This window comes from Malaya genurostris, chromosome 2 (assembly GCF_030247185.1).
Source record: "Malaya genurostris strain Urasoe2022 chromosome 2, Malgen_1.1, whole genome shotgun sequence".
Classification (NCBI taxonomy): domain Eukaryota; kingdom Metazoa; phylum Arthropoda; class Insecta; order Diptera; family Culicidae; genus Malaya; species Malaya genurostris.
The window spans coordinates 229,823,776-229,844,160 of record NC_080571.1 but is presented as its reverse complement, the minus strand read 5'-3'; the positions used below and the strand labels follow the sequence as shown (position 1 = coordinate 229,844,160).

The 20,385-nt window shown below is 36.2% G+C and overlaps 1 protein-coding gene and 1 long non-coding RNA gene across 2 annotated transcripts; one reads left to right on the top strand and one right to left on the bottom strand.

Annotated features, from left to right (window-relative positions):
- The first annotated feature begins 3,973 nt into the window (after positions 1–3,973).
- LOC131432611 (uncharacterized) lies at positions 3,974–4,899 on the top strand. The gene is made up of 2 exons (XM_058598976.1): positions 3,974–4,166; positions 4,222–4,899. Coding segments are annotated over exons 1-2 (498 nt in total). The 5' UTR covers positions 3,974–4,164; the 3' UTR covers positions 4,718–4,899.
- An 11,757-nt stretch (positions 4,900–16,656) lies between these two features.
- Positions 16,657–17,336, bottom strand: LOC131432610 (uncharacterized). The gene is made up of 3 exons (XR_009229910.1): positions 17,115–17,336; positions 16,859–17,051; positions 16,657–16,768 (listed from the first exon to the last, which is right to left on the bottom strand). It is a non-coding gene; the product is annotated as an uncharacterized LOC131432610 (long non-coding RNA).
- Between the last annotated feature and the right edge of the window lie 3,049 nt (positions 17,337–20,385).

Sequence of the window (20,385 nt, the reverse complement as noted above, 5' to 3'; positions counted from 1 at the left end):
AGGTAGCGGTAGGGAATTTCTGCCCAGTGATTATTAACAGTTCTGTTTCTGGATTTATGCCATTCAATAATGGCAGAACCGTTTTAAATCGGTTCTACGTTTTAGCGCTTTTGGTTTATTTTTTTCATTTATTCATAATTGTCCCATATTCAAAAGGATTTTTGGTAGTATATACGAAGAGCATTAACATTGCTTTCTCACTACCAAACATGATATGTAATTCTTCATCCTTCAAAATACTCTTATTTCAATCTCATTAACCTTGTCTCTAGATTTGTTTTTATTTTTAAATCGAACAAAAAAGAAGAAGGAAGAACTAATAAACAAGACGCGGTTTGCAAGAGAATGGCGCAATTTCGCCTGAGCAATTTTGACAGCAGCCGGAATGCAGCCAGGCTTCTATCGGTTGCCAAAATTTTTCACAAGCGGTCAGATAACAGGTATCTACAGTTGAGAAAACATTTACGAAAACCTGTGTATATTTTACATTTGCTATGCGCTGTAAATAAGGGGCTCATTACTACTAACTACTCACCTGTTCGCCTCAATCCTACAAGAAGTTCTACTTAGCTTCGGAAGGGCAACAATGATCCCCACACAGACACCTCAAATGAGACAACTGTGCCCACCAGGACTTCGCCCTATCGATTTTGAGGTTTGGCAGCCAATGTGACCAGAACCGGAAATGCGTGGGTTATTGGACGATGTGCGAATGGTTTGTATCAATTTGACTTTGACAGCCGTAACTGAATCGATCCTGGCAGCCGCACATAGGCAATGGTTGCTAACGTAGCCAATGCGCCATGCGGATCTCATAAGTATTACGGCCGTTTGTCAGCTACAACGATTGGAATACTTCTCGCACGGATTCTTAAGTGTAAAACTTGCATTTTGTTCCCAAGTCGTCGCAAATGAGTTCAACCCAAAACAAACTTGCGAACCTACACAAAAAATTAGGATAATAGGACTGCACCAGCGAGCATAATAGTTTTCACCAGGGTAATTCTACACCTAGTTAATATGGAAGCCTAAACGACAATTCGTTCAGGCACTCCGAAGAAAAAACGCTACTAAAATCTAATAGAATAGTCTGTTAATGGTTTACCGCCAGTTACACAAATATATAGACCCATTGATAATGATAAAATAGTTTTCTCGAACAACACATTTAAAACTATTTTTTCCAATTGAACCCACTCTGAAATTGTTTGTCAAAAAATTGACAGGAAAGCACAAAAATCATTTGTTATTTTTATCAACATATTGATTGAAAATAACTAATCTACTCAGAAAAATTAAGTATCATGTTTTGTAGTTTCGAGCAGCAACTTTTGCTATATCAAACCAGACTTTCTTTTGTCGCTCTTTCAATAAAAACAATTCGTGGCGTAAACACAAATTTACCTATTTTTACAAGTTTTTTTTCTGCGTGTTTCAATTAGTATACTTGGTTCCCACGATGTAAAATACCTGGTGATCACGTTTTTCTATGTGTTAGTGCGGTTGTCATTTTATTTTGGAATAACCAGCTCGGTGACAAGGATAGGACGTTCCAGCAAGTGCTAGCGTAGCCAACATCTGGGGCATTTGGTGGGCAATCAGAGCGCTCAGAGTATGGTAAACAAACATTCGAGCATTTCAATTCGAGTAAAATCTTAATTTCCTTATCGTAGTGATTATATTCTGATCGATAATTTGCGAGGAAGTGCGGTAAAGGGTACTGAATAAACAAGTAGTTTGTAATATCCAGTTTTTTGTTAGCCATTCTTCTTCATTGTTTTGGTTTTTGTGGAATGATGCTGGCCACAGTTTCATGACGTCATAGCAGGGGACTGGGAATAACAGAGAGATGTGAAGAAGAAAAAACATAAATAAATGACGTTCCGGGAGTTGATTTTATGAAAATATTTAGAGTTGATTCTGTTTGCGAAAATATTGACAGTAAAATGCGGTGTTTTGTTTCGGGATGTTTCAATCGTCGAATTAGAGGAAATTATCTGTCTATTTAATAAAAACTGGTATTTTTTTGCAGACTGGAGTACAATAGTGTAAAGAACTGGCGCGTATGTTCTGCACATTTCGGGACCAAAGATTATCAGTCGAGCGAAATGCAGCTTGAATTTTGTGTTTTCAACATCGGGTCTTAGAAAAGCATGGTAAGTTCAATATTTTCAATCATCACACGTAATGAGTACACTGATTTTGATTTTTTTTTACACCTTCGATTCAAAGACAAATTTTCCGAAACGGATTTGGTAGAAGCAAATGGCATTGATCTAGCCAGACTTAGTGGTCACAGCACTTTCCTTCTGTAAAAAAAAAATAACAAGATCAGGAACACGTCGACCATCATTAAAAAATGATTTCGAGCGAACAAATGTGTAATTCGAGCGAACAAATGGATCGATTCGCTCGATCTTCATATGAACATCGGTAGTCTAAAATGATTTCATTTTGTCATCTTCGGTGTTTCATGATGGATTAATGTTTCCTTGCGGTGTTGATAAAACATCATTTTTGCCAAATACATATTTGGTGAAAACGCTGAAAAGATGACAATAAATTGCGTCAGAAAAAATATAATATGTTAAATAAAACCATACTTAAGAGTATGAAGCGCTACAGGCAGATATTGTTTGATCGATTAGGAACTGTAAAACCAAGATGTATTCATTATCGGTTAACCGATCGGTTAAGCGACAATCAACGTGTGGTCTTCACTGTGTATCAAATAAAACTATCGACAAGTGCAACATTTTATTCATCCAATTCGGAATCATTTAGAGCATCACCAGCGTATGAAATGCCACCACAGCACAATCACTCCATTATCTATGATAACTGTAATAGATTTCACAGTGCGATTCGCCAAATCCTTCCTCCAATGAAATGAACGGAATCGGAAAATGTGTACAATTTTCTATATTTCGACGTTACCTTGCAAGTCCTTGAAGAAAAAATGTCCAGATTTTCAATTAGTGCCAAAGGTTCGCCAGGCTGCCCGACAACTAAAAAAAACAAGTAAAATCCCGATCTGAACTGGTCGTTTGTTTATGTTTACATGCTTGAATCCCGGCGCTCGATACCTAATTTCGTGAGAAAATTACCAACAAACCAAAACTGTCTTGTCACGCCACCAGTGTATTTTACATCGTGCTTAGTTCCCACCTATCGAAGTTTCTGCATTCATTTTTTCTTGTTTGACGTTCCTCACTGTCAAGACGTCCTAGTGCGGGAGGAAAAATATGAATAATGTGTTCATTGTTGACTTTTGTTTATAAAATGTTCAAACGATTTGTTTTAATATAAGCAATTTTTAGGGAACTTTTAGATCCTTTCACAAGTTTGATCAAAATCAATGAAAATCATGGAAATTGAAATTTTAAATAAATTAAATTAGATAGAGGAATTATTCAAACGGCGGTAGAACACTATTTCTCATCATAATATCGCATTTTTGGTTCGGTTTGCGTATCTCTGCGGTCCTTTTAAGTGACATTTCGTAATGTACGCGACGAATAAAATCATTTGAAAAATATCTGCATAGCATTTTCTCCCATGCTAAAATTGGAACTGATCATTTTCATCGTTTAAAATAGAAACTGTTGCAAAAATAAAAGAGGTGGGAAATGATTTTTCTCACACTATAATCAACTTTTCATTTGAAAAAATTTTGTTGTAAACAAGATATATATGTTTTTTCAATTGGAAATTGTATTTCCCTTGTATTTTGACAGATGAACTTGTAATCATCCTCCTCGCACACGTACGCCAACAGCTGTGAAACGCAACGTGAGATTGCCCATTGCATATTGCGTTAGTGATATTTTCCAATCATGTAATGTAAGCAAACCACTGACGTTAAACATTAACTTCACTTATTCCGAATGCGTTGATTCACATTCAGAAACTTGGCGCTATTTATTATCGTCAATAAATATATTTGCACCTGCAGTAGTACGTCGTGTAGAAGTTTTAGGAAATTTGTATTTTCGAAAAATTGTAAACATCAGCGATTGCTACGAGCAATATATTTTCTTTTGTATATTTCTGTTATTATACGTTGATAAGTGTGTAGATTTTAACTATACGATTAACTGCAAAACATTCAATTGTAAGAATGCATGTTCAATCGTAAGACTAAAACTAGTTAGGCTGGACAAAATGTAAGTGTAAGTTATTTGAACAGAAATCTCTTCACTTCGAGTTGTTACGTTGCAGGGATGACCTTCAATCAACGCGTAGCAACAGCTGCATAGAGCAAAATAACAATAATGTCGATGGTAGCGAAGGAGCTGTTGCAATCTCTAATTCTCCAGATCTTGACGAGGTAGAGCCAATCAATGAGTTGGATTTTGTGTCGCTCTGGTCTGAGGAAGAGTTTGATCGTGATCCACACCGGGCACTTTTCTATGATGCCTATCGCTCTACACCAATAACACCCGAATTGGACGACTCAACGGAAAATGCTGAAAACGGGCCTGGTGAACGAAAGCCTCTATCCTTAATGGACGATTGGGAGTTGTGGGATTATATGGATGAGGAAACGTTGAAAGAGCGTTTGAAAAATCACCCGGAGTTGCTGGAACAAATCACTCGCAAACGGAAACGAAAAGCGATGTTCGACGACGACGATAAGGACGACGATGACCTGTGCTCGGTGATGGAAAGGCATGCAAAGGTTACGAAATTTAGTGAACACACCAAGGTGTACTAAACGAATCTGTAGTCTCCAGTATCTATGTTTAGTTTTAGCCTATATTTTTACTACTTTTCATCGTGGGCTGTCAGAACGTATATTGCAATGTATAAATATTTAATTTTTTTCCGAACTTCGAATTCGTAGGTATCACTTATTGTAAATAAATTATTCTTTTTGAATTATTTCAAAAATCGGAAGTTATATTATTTGGTGTTTACACTAGCTTTCACGATCGATAATTATATAGTCATAGTTAGCAAAATCGTTATCTGTAATATAAACTGGTAATACCTTTTTAGGGAACTTTCGAGAACATTTTGTTCAGATCATTCTGAAAACTGAAAATTCGCCAGGCGTACTAAGAGAGTGTAAAAATAAGGATCACTTGATATTGTAAAGATGTTAGGTAAAATACTACAAGCAGTTTTCAGAATTGTTGCAAAATAGATTTGTCTTAATTATATTTGCTATTACAACATAACTGTTTTAACTGAAGGACACAGGGCTGTATGTAGATGCTCTTCCAGTTTGATGGTGCATAAAAACAACTTTAAAAGTTTTAATAAATTGTACTTACCGCTCAGAATCAAAAAATGCTCTCATACTAAACAAAGTATCGATCGTATTCTGAGGTATAGGAATAGCAGTTTGTATAGCACTACTACCACTACTACAAAATTGCCTCCTATTACCGGTTAAAAAGCCGTTCTGTTCTCTCAACTGTACAAATGAAATAGTGCGCTATGGTTCAATTAATGAAAGTGTTGTTCGTGAAGGATCAAGCGGCTCATTTTGCATTAGTTGCAGTTTGCATTGATGAGTCGCAAATATGATTGAACATGAGTGTGTGCTTTTAACACAAAATTGTTGTTTTTGACTACGAATTCAAATGAATAATTTCATTTTTAAACGTAACCTATGTTCATCGGCACTGTTTGTACTTGTCGTTCCCAATCTTTTAATATCGCGAATCCCTTTGGAACCATAACAGTTCTATTCAGAATTCCACATCCACAAACTAATTTTGTGCACTGGAAATATATTTACATTATATTTCGAAAATTGTGAAAAAAACACACATTTTTGAAAAAACGACAACATGATTACCTAAAAACCATTATTATAATGAATTTGAGACAACACAATGGATACGCGAACCATAGAATTTAGTCTATACCTCTTCATGAAAATGATAAACATCTCTTACATCGATTTATTAATTTTAGTTGTTTGACGTAAAGCCGCCATAACTAAGTTCAGTTTTTGCAATGACTGAGAGGAAACATATATTGGAGAAGCCAAATGAATGAAAAACTAACAGAAAGATGAGTTTTTGGAAAAAGATACGCTCAGAGACAGGACTCGAACCTGCGTTCTTATGCATTCCGTGCATACGCGCTACCATTTCGCCACTCTGAATCTTGTTTTAGTCACTCTAAAACGCCAAACAGACACAATAGCGCGTACATCGAATATGGTCTACATCCTGGCCGTCACCCAACCAATACCTTATATCCAAACATCTTCTCTGTCCATCAAACACTAGTCTTCTCGCTTTATACCTATTTCTCCGATCAAGCATTGAGTAGGAGAGTGTATTTATAATCGCTTGTCACCTTCTTTAATGGTGCCAGTCGCTGGCTGGACGAATCAGAGTAAGAAAGCCATTTTGGACCACTCCTTTTTGTGCTATGCGTAAATGATATCATTTACGAATACAGTGAATTGTCGTCATTTCAAATTATTTTCAGAGTACAAAGAACTGGTCTAAAGATGTCGTATGTTCGAGTGCAGACTGGGAAGGATTTTTCGTGTTCATAGGATCATATCATTGACCATGCAATAGGCCGTGTACGACCGTATTGCCGAATGTTCGAGCCTCGACCTGGAAGGATTCGTAGGATCGTAGCACCAGTCATGCAATGGTTCTGTACCCTCTGAATCAGCTGCGAAGTCTGTTGAAACAGAAGGCCATATTCTACTACAGGAATGTAATACCAGACCCTGTCAGCTTGGTGCGAAATCAATCTTCAGTTCAGCAACGCCATCGCACGGCATCACATTCAACATATCATGCCAATTGTATGGCAGTGCTGCTATTTTCGCGCGCACTAATTTGACATTTTTCTCATCTACTTTTATATACAAGATTCGATGCTGACTCTCCTGAGGGCGCCCTACTCGCAAAAAAATGTTGCAATAATTTGTTCGGGAAATATGATAGCTGGATATGATGTCTTTGGTAATACCAAGGCTTTTAGACATCAGCGGAGAGCAAAATCAGGGATCTGGCAACGTGATATACATAACAAAAGTTCTAGCTCCGCTTGCGTTTGTATTCGTGTGCGAGTGACTTTTTCAATGGGCGAGTGTGTTTGCTTGTGAAGTATCACACTTGTAGCAACAAATTAAGTGTATCCATCTTTTTGGTTTAAATTCAGTAAGAAAACAGCATAGAGCGTTTTTGTGTTATTTCACGTTTCTTTCAGATATCATATAATCACTATTGTAAACATGCTGATTAGAGCCGTTTTTGACAGTTCAATTGGAATCATAACAATCACCCCGATTCTGCAATCCGGCGGATTTGTGATACGAACGATTCTTCACTTTCGTTCGAGTTCGAATTTTGCATTCTTTGTTCCGTTCGACTTGTATGATTCGATCGACTCTCGTTCGGGAACATTTGAAATTTCGAACACTGGCCATCAAAACTGTCAACGTTACTTACACATTCTTTTTCGTTTTATATTATTCATTTCTTAGTAAACGAAACCGTCACACTTGTATAAACAAATTAGAACGATTCTAAACCGAACAGAAGTGATACGTACGCAAGTCGATCGAGTAATGTTCGAAAATTGAACAACTCGAACGAATTATATTCGAGTTCATACCCAACTCGAACGGAATGCAGAATGGAAATTGCACATTCGATCGGAATATATCGAATCGATCGGCGTACTGAATAAGGGTGAAAATCTTGTACATCATTCTCGATCAACGGCTCTGTGTCATCGAACAGTTTACTTTTGTTACAACTGTTACTAGAGATTTTGACAATGTGTACTGTGTCAAGAAAGATGTGGGCTCCGTATCACTATGTTCACATCGATTGGATGGAAAGAGTCCAGAAGTTTATTTTCCGTTTCATACTTCGAAGACTAAAGTTTGCATTACAAAACTGAACTTTTTTCGGTTGGTGAACAGCTAAGACAGATTGTTGCTTGTGATAAATTTCCCATGGAAGGTAATTATTCAAGCTTACATTCGTCATGGCGGACAAAAACATGTGTGTAGGCATGTTGTTGAGTTCTTTTTTCGTTTTATTTATAATTTTCTCCTCAGTTTTCGCGACAAAATTGTTGGAGTAGACTTTACGCTTCCGGTTGACCAAGAAATTCTCGATTGGACACAGCCGGGAGACGTTGGGTGGATTCGCCGATTTGGGGTATTCAGCCACGCCATCTCATACAACGATCGCTTCGAGTAGTGGGTCGACGCCAGATACGCCCAGAACACCGCTTTTTCGCCCTTATGGTATTTTTTGATAGACTGTTAGCACTTGGAATTCCAAGCTTTCCGAGGTTCTTTAACGCAAAAGAAAGTAATCGTATATACCTTCACTTCCAACGCGAAAAGTATACATTGTAACCTCCTCCAAGACTGTCCCAGAAAGTATGGACGCAACCAAAAACCGCTGCCTGAAGGCGTAGGCGTTCGAGCAAAAGGAGGAGGTTTCAGTTCGGGATGTGGCCAAAAAAGTGGGCACATCGAAGTCAACTGTTCTTCGTGCTGAAGAAAGTTTGAATCTTCGAACCTATAAGAAGCAGAAACAACCAAAACGTAGTCCGAAACAAGAAGCATTGATCAGGCCGAGGGTTCGAAAGCTGTACAATACGATTCTTGCTGGAAATTTGAACTGCATAATCATGGACGACGAAACCTACGTGAAACTCGATTACAAATCCTTGCCGGGACCACAATATTATACGGTGCGAGAAGTGCAAGTGTTAAACCAGTCTGAAACATCGATTGAAGTCGAAAAATTTTTTAAGAAAGCTATGGTCTAGCAAGCAATTTGTAGCTGCGGTAAGATTTCGAAACCCTCCATCACCACTGCTTCAATGAACAGCGGAATATACATCAAGGAATGTTTACTAAAACGACTTCTACCCATGATTCGAAGCCACAAGAATCCTGTTGTCTCCTGGCCAGATCTTGCTTCTTGCCACTACTCGAAATCAACGGTAGAATGGAATACTACCAAAAATGTCACTTTCGTCCCAAAAGACATGAATCCACCAAATTGCCCACAACTACAACCAATTGAGGAATTTTGGGCATTGACGAAGGCACATCTTAGGAAACATGTCTCGGCAGCCGAAACCATTCAACAATTCGAAAAAGATTGAAAAAAGTGTCAAAACTTGTCGCCAAGAAGTCTGTACGGAATTTAATGAGGAACGTTCGCAAGAAGGTGCGCCAGCTAGTCTACAATGGCTAAGTAGCAAATATTGAGAATAATTTTCTGTTGTTGTAGTCTAATATTATCAGTATATCGAATAAAATTTGAATATCTAACACTTGTGAATTATTTACAGCGAAATCAATACTTTCTGGGACAGTCTTTAAAATCTCAATTGAGCAATTTGACGTCTCAGTTAGTCACACCGATGCAGAGTGCGCAAATCTATTCATATACGAAATTAGAATGTGTGCGAGCCGAAGTCAAAGTTTGTTGTGGGCAGAGATGCCAGATGTTTTCATAGAAAATCTGTATTACTCTCTATAAAAAATCTGTATTTATCTGTATTCACTAATAAAATAAAATTTCAACAATAAAATGATGTTAAAAGATGTTATTCCAACACATTATGGCTGTAGAATGGTAGATTCAATAAAACAAAGACTTTGATTCTCGTCACTGCAATCAAATACTAATAGATTGCTGATACGAAAAAGTTTCTATTTTGCTTTTTGGGAGATTCGTATTAAATTTAGGAAATCTGTATCAAATCTGTATTCTGTATGCGTATGTAAAAATCTGTAAAATACAGATAAATCTGTATTAATGGCATATCTGGTTGTGGGTTCAATTTTACACTGAGGTAAAACATTTTTGACTCATAATCATACACTGCGAAAAATGCATATAGAATTTCGTAAGCTATGAACTAATGAACCAAGTAGAAGACAGTTCCATTACTTGATATAGAGTTTTATGAACGATTTTATGTCTTTCTCAACTGTTCTCTTGGCATTGCAGTGTTTTTTATTGCATATATGTCTTCAATAATAATATTAAGTAATTGAACTCAATACTATATCAAGTGGTGGTTGCTTGGAGTAGTGTGTCAATCGCAAATTAACATACATGTCAGTTATGCTCAGGCACCAATCATACACTTTTTCCTCATAAATGACATTTGAGCATATTCGGTTCCATTCTAAGGGGCTGTCCATAAAAGACGTCACGCTTTTATTGACGATTTTTGACTCCCCATCCCCCCTTTGTCACAAATTGTCACAGAAGCAAAGATCCCCCACCCCCCCTATGACACATGTCACGAATTCAATATAAATAAAATTCATCTCAATACATTCTTAATATGTATGACAATCCATACAAATGCATGCTGTCATTAGATTAAAAAATATCCCTAAAACTATAAAATCATCGGAATTATTTTATTAATGCCAATTATATAAATTAACAAAAGTGTTTGGTTGGAATTGATGAAACATTTAAATCATGTGTTTTATTCCTCCTAAGGGTACACAGATATATTATTGTTTTAGGTAACGAATAATATTTCCTTAGTGTAGCATACAAGGCTGAGAAAATAAAGACCAAAACCTCATCAAAACGAGATCACTGCCGGAGAATATTTTCAAGATCAGTTGATCAGTGAATTCTAAATCACATCGATCAATATCGGTACTGATCTTCCGTCACACAATGGGTAGTGATTTTGAGCTAAAATGATTCTTGATGTATGTAAGTTCAATCATTGGATGATTCGATAAGCTTTGATGTTGGTGGAGGAAAATCACATATGATCAAGATAAGACATGACATGATCTACGTCTGAAATCGTTGATCTCTCGCCCTTTTTCAAATGGAGTACAATTGAGTAAACTGCATCAGAATCAGATAAGAGAAATTCTTATAATACACTATTATCAATGCTAGAATATAAAATTAATGGGCATCTTTTTCTTTTTTACTCATATTAGGCAAAATTTATTAATTTCGAAAATTTAATCGCTCCTCCGTGCACTTTTGCTGATCACAACAGAAATGATTTCCTGCGTCATTCATTTTCGAATTTACAAGAAGAAGTTTTTACATCAACAAATACACGTTTTCCTATAGAATGTAAACGTTTATTGTGATGATTTTTTCAGGAAATAGGGCAAAGCAGTAATATAATTAGGTATTTCAAAAATGCGCTCATTGAAAATATTGGACGTCACATTCCAAAAACCTCCCCCCCCCTTCCCCCTGTTCAAAAAGGTCACGTTTTATGAAACACCCCCCTCCCCCTTGCGGCGTGACGTCTTTTATGGACAGCCCCTAAAGCACAACACGGAGTTTATCATTCCGGTTTTTGCAGACACAACACCGTTTATGTTGAGCGACTCACCCTCGAAATACGCGATCCCACTAACAAAATATACAACCTGTTGCTACAAATGGTTATTACAACTTTTAGACTGATCTTGCGAATAGTAACAAAAAAACGAGTTATTGCGTTAAACTCAAATTTAGAGTAGGAGTTACTCAATATCATTGATGATAACTACTCAATTTTTGACGTTTCCATGTATCATTTGAAAATGAGTAACTAGTACTCAAACTCTGAGTAACTTATTCTAAGCGTGTAGCATTAACCTTTCAACTGCTGAGAATAGCCACACCAACACATTCGCACGTGGATTGGACTATATATAAAAATGAGCTGAAGAATCGAAAGGGTTCTCAGGGTTTGACATTTACATTACAAATCTCGGTTGATTTTTCAATTAGGCGTATAAGCAAGTGACAGTTTCTCTTTGTTTACTTTCTCTTCTAATAATTACCAAGCGGTTCCCACGTTTATCACTCAACTCTTTTCATGAAATGATACCCAAAGCTTTCCACTTTCAAACAGAATAGTGATATCAAAGAAAATCTTTTTAATCACATCACAATAATCGAAAAAGAGAGTGATTAAAGAGAAACTGTCACTTGTTTATACGCCCTATTGAAAAATCAACCGAGAAATGTGATGATGGGAACTCTCGGTTGATTTTCCAGAAGGCCGTAACAGCAAGTAACAGTTTCTCTTTGTTCACTCTCTCTTTCGATTATTGTGATGTGATCTAAAAAGATTTTCTTGGATTTCACAGTTCTGTTTGGAAGTCGAACGTTTCGAGCATCATTCTATGCAAAGAGTTAAGTGATAAACATGTAAACCGCTTGGTAATTAATAGAAGAGAAAGTAAACAAAGAGAAACTGTCACTTGCTGTTACGGCCTTCTGGAAAATCAACCGAGAACTCAGCAGAGCAACCGTTCATCATCATTGTTGCCAGTTTCATGGAGGACCAAAGATGTGCGTCAAAAAAAGATCTTGCCTATCATGTCTGGAAATTCGTTTGTGGCGTTACCAAATACAAATTATAATACGGAGTACTCCGACAAATTTTCAAGGACACATTTCGCATCGTGCGGTACATTGTCATGATACACTGTCAGAGTGACAATGTACTTTAACGAATTTCCTATAAAACTAGCAACACTGAAGGGTAAGAACAAGTTTACTATAGGGACCGTGCACGAGGGCGTGGTTTAGTGGCCGGCGACGACAGCGCACGAGGCGGCGAGTGGAAAAAATAATGCTACCATAGCAAAACTTGTAAACTGAGTTTGAAAATACTTTCTAGCGTATTTTCTCTGCGGATTTTTTTCCGAACTCTATGGAATTATTCGCGTGTGGTGCGAACGATTGTTCAACATCGACTGACTATTAAATTTTGAATCGAATTATTCATTCTGTATCTAAATACGGCCACGTCATTTTCTATCATTGCAGTTGGATTTGTGTCTAATATTTGTCATATTCACTCAAATTCAAACACTCAAACGATATTCTCAGCACATTAAATGATTTTTTAATCGACTTGACCGGAAACACTGAAAAATATCTTGCTAAAACATTCTAATTTCAGACCTTTAGTAAAAAATGCTTCTGTGTAATTTCTTTTTATACTTTCACTCAAAGAAAATACCCAAAGAAAAAGTTTAAATATTTTTTAAATGTAGTAAGTTTTTCTCGAAGTTATTCTTACTTTCGCTGAATTGCAATTATTACACCACTTGCTATTACTTTATTTTCAGAGCAAAATAGCAACCCAAATAACTTTCCATCCGTCAAACTTTGAAATGGGCCACAGTTTTAGATAAATTTAGCTAGTCGATAAAAAATAACTGTCCGACTGTCAAATTTTAACTAAAAGTTCGAATAATTCACAGGATGGTCTATACCGACGATACGACCTGCCACTCGTCTATTAAAACTGTATCACAAATTTAATTACCCTTCAGTAACTCGTAATGTCAAAATGAAGTCGTTCGAAAAATATATGTTACTGGCAACCAAGACTAAACTGTTGTTTTCGAATAACAGTTACCTTCACTGTGGCTACCGGTTTCGGTAATAGAAACAAATAAATTTCGTATAAATTTGTAGAATACAATTTGTGAGAAAAAACACGGTTTTTTCTGTATGTAAACCAATAAAATGAGAAGATTGTGTAAATATCGATCTGCTCATGATGTTTCATGAAATGTGGAATTCTTCTAATACATACATTCACCACGAGCCAGTATTTTGATCGAATCAGAAATCAGAGTGAATATATGTATTAAAAAAATACATTGCATGAAAAATAATTTACAGATCGTTATTGTATGTCTGATAATCATCTTCCGTTTATTAAAGAACCGTTCCAGAAAATTTATTGTTAAGGAGTTTGGGTCCATATCTCTATTACTGCACATATTTGTTGGTTTTATCAAAAACATTTATAATATTAACAGTAATAACAGTATTTTAATTCAATAACTTAATTTATATCATTAATCTTCATCCAATATTATTTAAATGTGATATCATGTTGTCAAGAGAAAAGCTCTCGTCTCATATGAAAAATCGGTATTAGACGAATATCCATTTCGAACTGATATGCGAAAATTCTTGAAGAGCAACAATCAGTATTTAATTTTGCCATCTTTTTAATTGATCCTTTAAAGCTTATTTTGCGAAAAAAAATAACGCAAACCAGATAATTTGGATTACTTTAAAATCCGAGATTCATCTGAAGTTGCCTAGAAAGTTTTAAAAAGAAATTATACGTTTGGATAATGTTGATGTTTGAAGCTTTTACCTTCGGATAATTGAAGTACCGGATTTTGGTTTTTTGGATGTAACGCACGTCCCCGAAAGGTCCGTTAATGGAATATCACTATAGTCACCGATGGGATCGAAACTGCTAATTTGTTGAGTTATCCGACTGGATGACGATCCCTATCGAATTTGAATCTTCCGCAATAGAGGAAGCAGTCGGTTGAATTTGAATGAAAATTGAAAAATTCTTCTCGTTACTTGTTTAAGTTGTTTATGTTTATTTGAACTTTTGAAGAGCCTTGGTAACAAGCTCGTAGCAACCAGAGCAGTGTTGCTCCAGAAGATTATTTTTATCATAACCAAGGGGTTGCTCAATTTATGGTAACTGAAGGTGAATTGTTAACAGACACTTTTAATACTGATTTTTCTTTGGAGTGTCTGGTCGTGTCGTCGGTCCATACTCTTAGAATGGAGGAAGAAAATAAATTGTAATCGTAAAAATGCTAGCAATCTCACGAGTAGCCAGTTTGATGTATATTGAAAATACGAGTCACGAAGCTAGCAACAAATAATCATTTTATTGAAACGCTGAACTGTTTTGCCTTTCTCGTATAGAAAGGTTATACAATCACTTGAAAATCGACTAGTAAAAATTGGCCAAGTGTCATATGCCATTCCACTCAGTTCGTCGAGCTGAGCAATCTATCTTTGTGTGTGTGTTTCTCGAAAATGACTTAATCGATGTAGACCAACTTAGATTCAAATGAAAGGTCTCATTGTTCTACACGTTCAGGATCCGACTTTCGGTTCCGGAATGATAGGACAAAGTGTGTTAAAAATTGTGTACCGTCACTTGAAGAGTCGAAACGAAAAAAAATAAAAAGCTGTCTAAATTGGTCTCGAAAGTATTCCCGATTTTCGAATAACGACGGCAGATAATAGTCATACACTCAAAAAAGGATCTCACTTACTTTTACACTTAGTCCGGTATTCCTAATCTTAGGTTCAAATGAAAGATCTTATGCTCCTACCGAAAATTGAGCATATTTTTCGGTTGCAATTAAAATCATTTTAGCTGATGGCCATACGAACCAACTTCGATTATACGTTCTCGGGTTCTAGTGCCCGAAATACCTACAATAGTGGAACTCCCTTCGTTTTCTCATCGATGTCAGAGAACTGTTTAATTCTGTAGGTTATACTAGTTAATGCACAAACAATCTCTTTGGTTTATTTTAAGAATCGGAGAGAAATATTTTTAATAGTATACCACAGTATTATATATGAGGATATGATTGATGTGAGAAAAGGATCATTTCACCACTATGTTGTATTAAAACAGATTTTTGACTATTTTATTCAGCGTGAACATATGGTAACAGTGTAAAGCTATGGTAGAGTTTTTTCGCCTATTCGCCACTAATGGCGCTACTTGTTACCGTGCACGGTCCCTATAGTTACTGTTTATTATAGTGAAAAATATATAAACATATTACTTACATATTTTGATCCTTAGGAAAACTATGGAGCGAAATTTCGGACGACCCTGTTCGTGTGTCACATCCCTCTACTAAGCAACTTCTCACCATTTCGAAAGCTTCTCGGTTTATTAGCAGGCGATATTTAGACTGATTGTTGCAGTCTAATACAGCAACGATAAACAAACAAGTTTGTTTTGCACCGTAGCAACTAGCATAAAGCGTTGCCAGAAACGATCTCCTTTCACATTTTCACACTATCGAACAAAAGGGAGATATTTGCTAGGCTTACTTGTTCATGCTGTGAACCAAACATTGGCGATTCGTTTATATGGGACTTAGGGGTATTATTATTTGTATTTGGTGTTACTATTATTGATACTGTCAATTTTGAACAAACACAAACAAAGAAATCTATGATGGTTCTGTTTTGAAATTTTTCTGGTAAATCCAGAAATTTGTTCCTTTTTACTTTGTCACTTATAACTCTTGAAATGGATGGTTTCAATACTCTGTAATTACGAAACCGGAAGTCGAATCTGGACAAATTTCATGGCAAACTATGGGACTACATGATAAGAGAAAGTTAAAAATCTCTTCCCTCTTAACAATTAGAATTTTTTGCTTCAATCCTTCATAGTCTCTCTGCCGGAAATTATTTGCTTTGCGAGCTCGGAAATTCTCATTAATTGAAATGTACTTCAGGCACCGGCGAATGTACTTCAGGTGCACCTAGAAACGAACACATAAAAATCATCAGTAAACATGTTCTTTTAACTGAGGACCCCTTCCGAAACGAGATCCTGGGTCCGGTTCTGACTTAAAGGAATATTGGCATCTTTACCATACCACTAAATTTTGCTCATACTAAGAACAAAAATCGTCGCCACTGATTCGTCACTGCTTCCTCATATTGAATATTGAGTTGTCTGAAACAAAAATGTGAATCGATAAACAAAACGTGTTGCGCCGAAATTAGCATCCAAGGCGTGATAATTACCAACTGACCTATTCGGAGATCGCATGATTCGCTGCTGTGCCAGACACATTCGTATGCGACTTTTTGTCTCAATGATGTGTATGTTACTTGTCTTGATTTTCCATGAAAATTAGGTGAGATTTTATTTCAAACATTCATTAATATTGCAAATAGTTCTGTTCGTTCATGTTAGTGTAGCACAAAGGAAAACAAATCTTAAAATTAAAATCAAATGGAATACAAAATCATCATCATAAAATTTTATTTTCATGAGAAAAATGTCATCGGTGTGTGAGAAGGCTTACCTCTCAGCGTGCCACATAGCATAATACAGAGAGCTTAGAATGTTTTAATGTTCGTGATCGTGATTTCAAGTAGAGAATTGTTCCGTTCGGGATTTCAAAATTCTTGGATCTTCCGACACTTTCCCTTATGATCCAAACGGTAACCTGGAGGACATACTTTGGGAGCGGATATCACGTTGAACACTTGTGGTGCCTGCGGAATATTCGGAAAGAATTTCGAATAAACGTAAACAACAATTATTAGTTTTGAGTTTACCTGAGTTGGATTGATGGCTTCTTCAACTATCTCCTGTTTAATATCTTCCGGTTGGTTCTGCGTTTGGTGTTCTAGATTTCGATCAGCATTAGCGGTCGTTGATTTATTCCAAGAGTTACCCATGATCGTAAACTTAGCGGCAAAATATTCTTACTCGTAACACAAAATACAGGTCTAATCAAATCAGCGTGAATGAGCGACAAGACACGACTGTTTTGCTGAAGCAGAAATCAAGCCGCTATCGGCTGCCAATTGGTATTCGCGGTGTTTGCTTATCATATCTGATTGGTGGGGACTGGTGTTGCAGCACCGAGATCGCTGAGATAAGATATCATGCGCAAGGAGTGCTTCATGTCTTCATATGCATACCTATACGTTTATTAGGTTTTTATTATCGAATTTCCGGTCCAATTGCAATTTAGCACCTGGTGCATTACTGGGTTAAGTGACAAGTAAAATACGTACAATGAAATGTTAAAGAAAATTGGCTGTTTACGCAACTAACCAAAAGTTTGGATAAAAGGGACTGATTTGGCTTAAGCAGCTCTCAAAGTTCATCAATAGCATTCTAAGGCTGTGAACCATTCCGCGGTTAATTTTAACTTTTGGTTGAAATCTGACACTTAAGTAGTTTTTTTGTGTCGAGTAGTTAAATTTGACTAAAACTGCGGCCCATTTCAAAACTTGACGGACTGAAAGTTATTTGGGTTTATTTCCACTGTAATTAATTAAACTAAAGAATTAATATTATAATTTTCATTGCAAGATTTTTTTCAGTGTCGGGAAATAACCATCGATCTGTCAAAAATAACCATGCTCTCGAGCAGGAGATGAATTTTGTTGTTGAAATAAATTTACTATTTATTACATGTCAACTAAAGTTTAATTGACGTTATCGCAATGTGTTGACTTAATCCTGCTGTATCTTTTTCTTTTACCGATTTCTTTCTATAGGCTCAATTTATCTATGATCTTATTTGTGTACTGATATAACTAAGTTTATTGTTCAAATGAACCGTAACAGTTTTATTCTCAATAGTCAAGAGCATTTTTCCCGCGAGAATAATCCAGGGAATTTTTTTTATCTCACATGGATAAAGTTTTTACAAGTTTTATAAGAAACGTTTATCTGCTTCTTTAATTTCCTAAGGGATTTTCAATAATTCAAGCGTATGTATCGATAATTGGGAATATTTTGAAAATTACATAATATTACATAACACATTTTCTTTGCAAAAATATTTTATGCAGGATCTCTATTTTGACTGATGGAGCACCGAATAGTTGGATGCTATCAAAATAAAAAGAATCAGGGCTTGATATTGGTATGTAAATAATTTGATCGTCCAGCGACGAAACGTCTAAAAGTCTTGAAAAAATGCAAAATTTAAAAAAATTGTGTACTAGTAAATTGAAAACAAATAAAAGTAGTATCAAAATTTACTTTGTTAAATTAGTGTGAACGAAATAATTTTATTCCTGAAATCAAACAAAAATGTATGGTTTCAACAATCAATAGCGTTAGTTGAAATAACTAATTTCAAGGAAATTTATTTCAACTAAAAGCTTTTATGAATTTTAAGCGTTACAAGCATTGACTTTAACTAGAGTTCGTTTCATTTAAAACTATTTTTTAAGTTGAATTCACTGTGAAATTGTTTGTCAAGAGATTGACAGAAACGCACAAGTAAAATATTTGTTAATTTTAGCAAACTATTGATTGAAACAAACTAATCCACCGAGAAATATAAATGTTGCGTCGCACTAGTTTTACTGGCGACACTGTTTACCAACACTGCCTTCTGCAGATAGTTGGTGCTACCGTTCATAGAATTATGTCAGTTTCTCAGGCCCTTCTTGCAACTCAGTTTTTCATTTTATCTTCTCGCTCTGTTCACAATCATCAGACCAGTCAGTCTCAAATAAACCTGCATTAGAATCGGACCGTTTTTGATCTATCATAAAGTCCGAAGTGTATCGAACAGCAGAAGTGAAATACACTAGCAATAGTCAGTGAATAAAGTGACTCAAACGTTAAAATAGTGTAGTTTTTTTATTGGCAAGAGTCCGCCAAGGTTCATCCAGTTGTGAGTTTTATCAGTGCAGCTGTTTGTTTGTGGCTGTTCGTCTTCTGCTCCTTTGGCTGCTTTGGTGACCGCTGTGGCTGTTTGCAGAACCCGTTAGTTGCATTGCTGTTCGCTACCGGTGTACTGCAGTGCGAATGCAAGTAAGGTCGACCGACAAATAGCTGCCGTCGCTTCGCTGAAATATCCTGGTGAGGATTTAATTAAACACAACGTAGGGTCCCGGCTAGCGCCAACAATAAACGATCATGTTTTGTAGTTTCAAGTAGCAATAAATGCAATATCAAACCAGATTTTCTTTTGTCACTATTCCAACAAAAATATTCGTTGGGTGAAACCCAAATTAGGTTATTTTTACCATTTTTTTCTCTGCGTGTATGCAACGAAAAAGTTCACATGAAACTTGTTCTGTACTTTCAAGTTGCCTAAAGTACTAAAGTAAAGTACTTTCAAGTTCTCAAAAGTTCCGCGTGTACTTTCAAGCAGCAAGAAAGTGGATGCTTTAGGTAATTGTGGAACTTCTGGTTGCTTGGGTAGATTACTTTGTAATGGTTGTGATGTCTCGGAAATTGTTCCTGTCTCAGATATAAAACGATTTGGTATCAATTCAATTATGTTCAATGCACTCGCTCGACCGACTGAGAAGTGTTTGACCATGACCGCAAAACAACCTATTTTTAAAAGCATTCCACCCAATTTGGGGGTTCCGTTCAATAACCTAATTTTAGGTGCAAAATACTTAAAGATGAGTTATAGTTACTCTACAGTTGAGTCGTGTTGATCAAACTTCAGGTTGATATGGTTAACTTAATTTTAGCTTATTGAACGAAACTTTCGCTGTTGGGTGGTTTTGCCTTTTGTATTTTGACAACAATGGAAGGAGCAAATGAAAGAAAATATTGAAAAGAACTCAAAATTATGTTAATGGGTAGTTTTTATTTTCCGTACAGACCGACCACCATTTGATAACTATCACTTTGCCTCGTTAGGGAGGAGGTCATCGGTTTCTCGGTACTCGCTGGATGTGAGTAATAGAGAACAATGCGCGTATGACTGAAGTGGTCAAGATAGGAGAACAAACAATGACTAAGTCATTGTACGGGATTTGTAAATACAGTGATGATTCAATATTGTTACTTGTTTCATGAGTGGTTTTCTCGTTATCATTGTCACATCACATCCCTTGA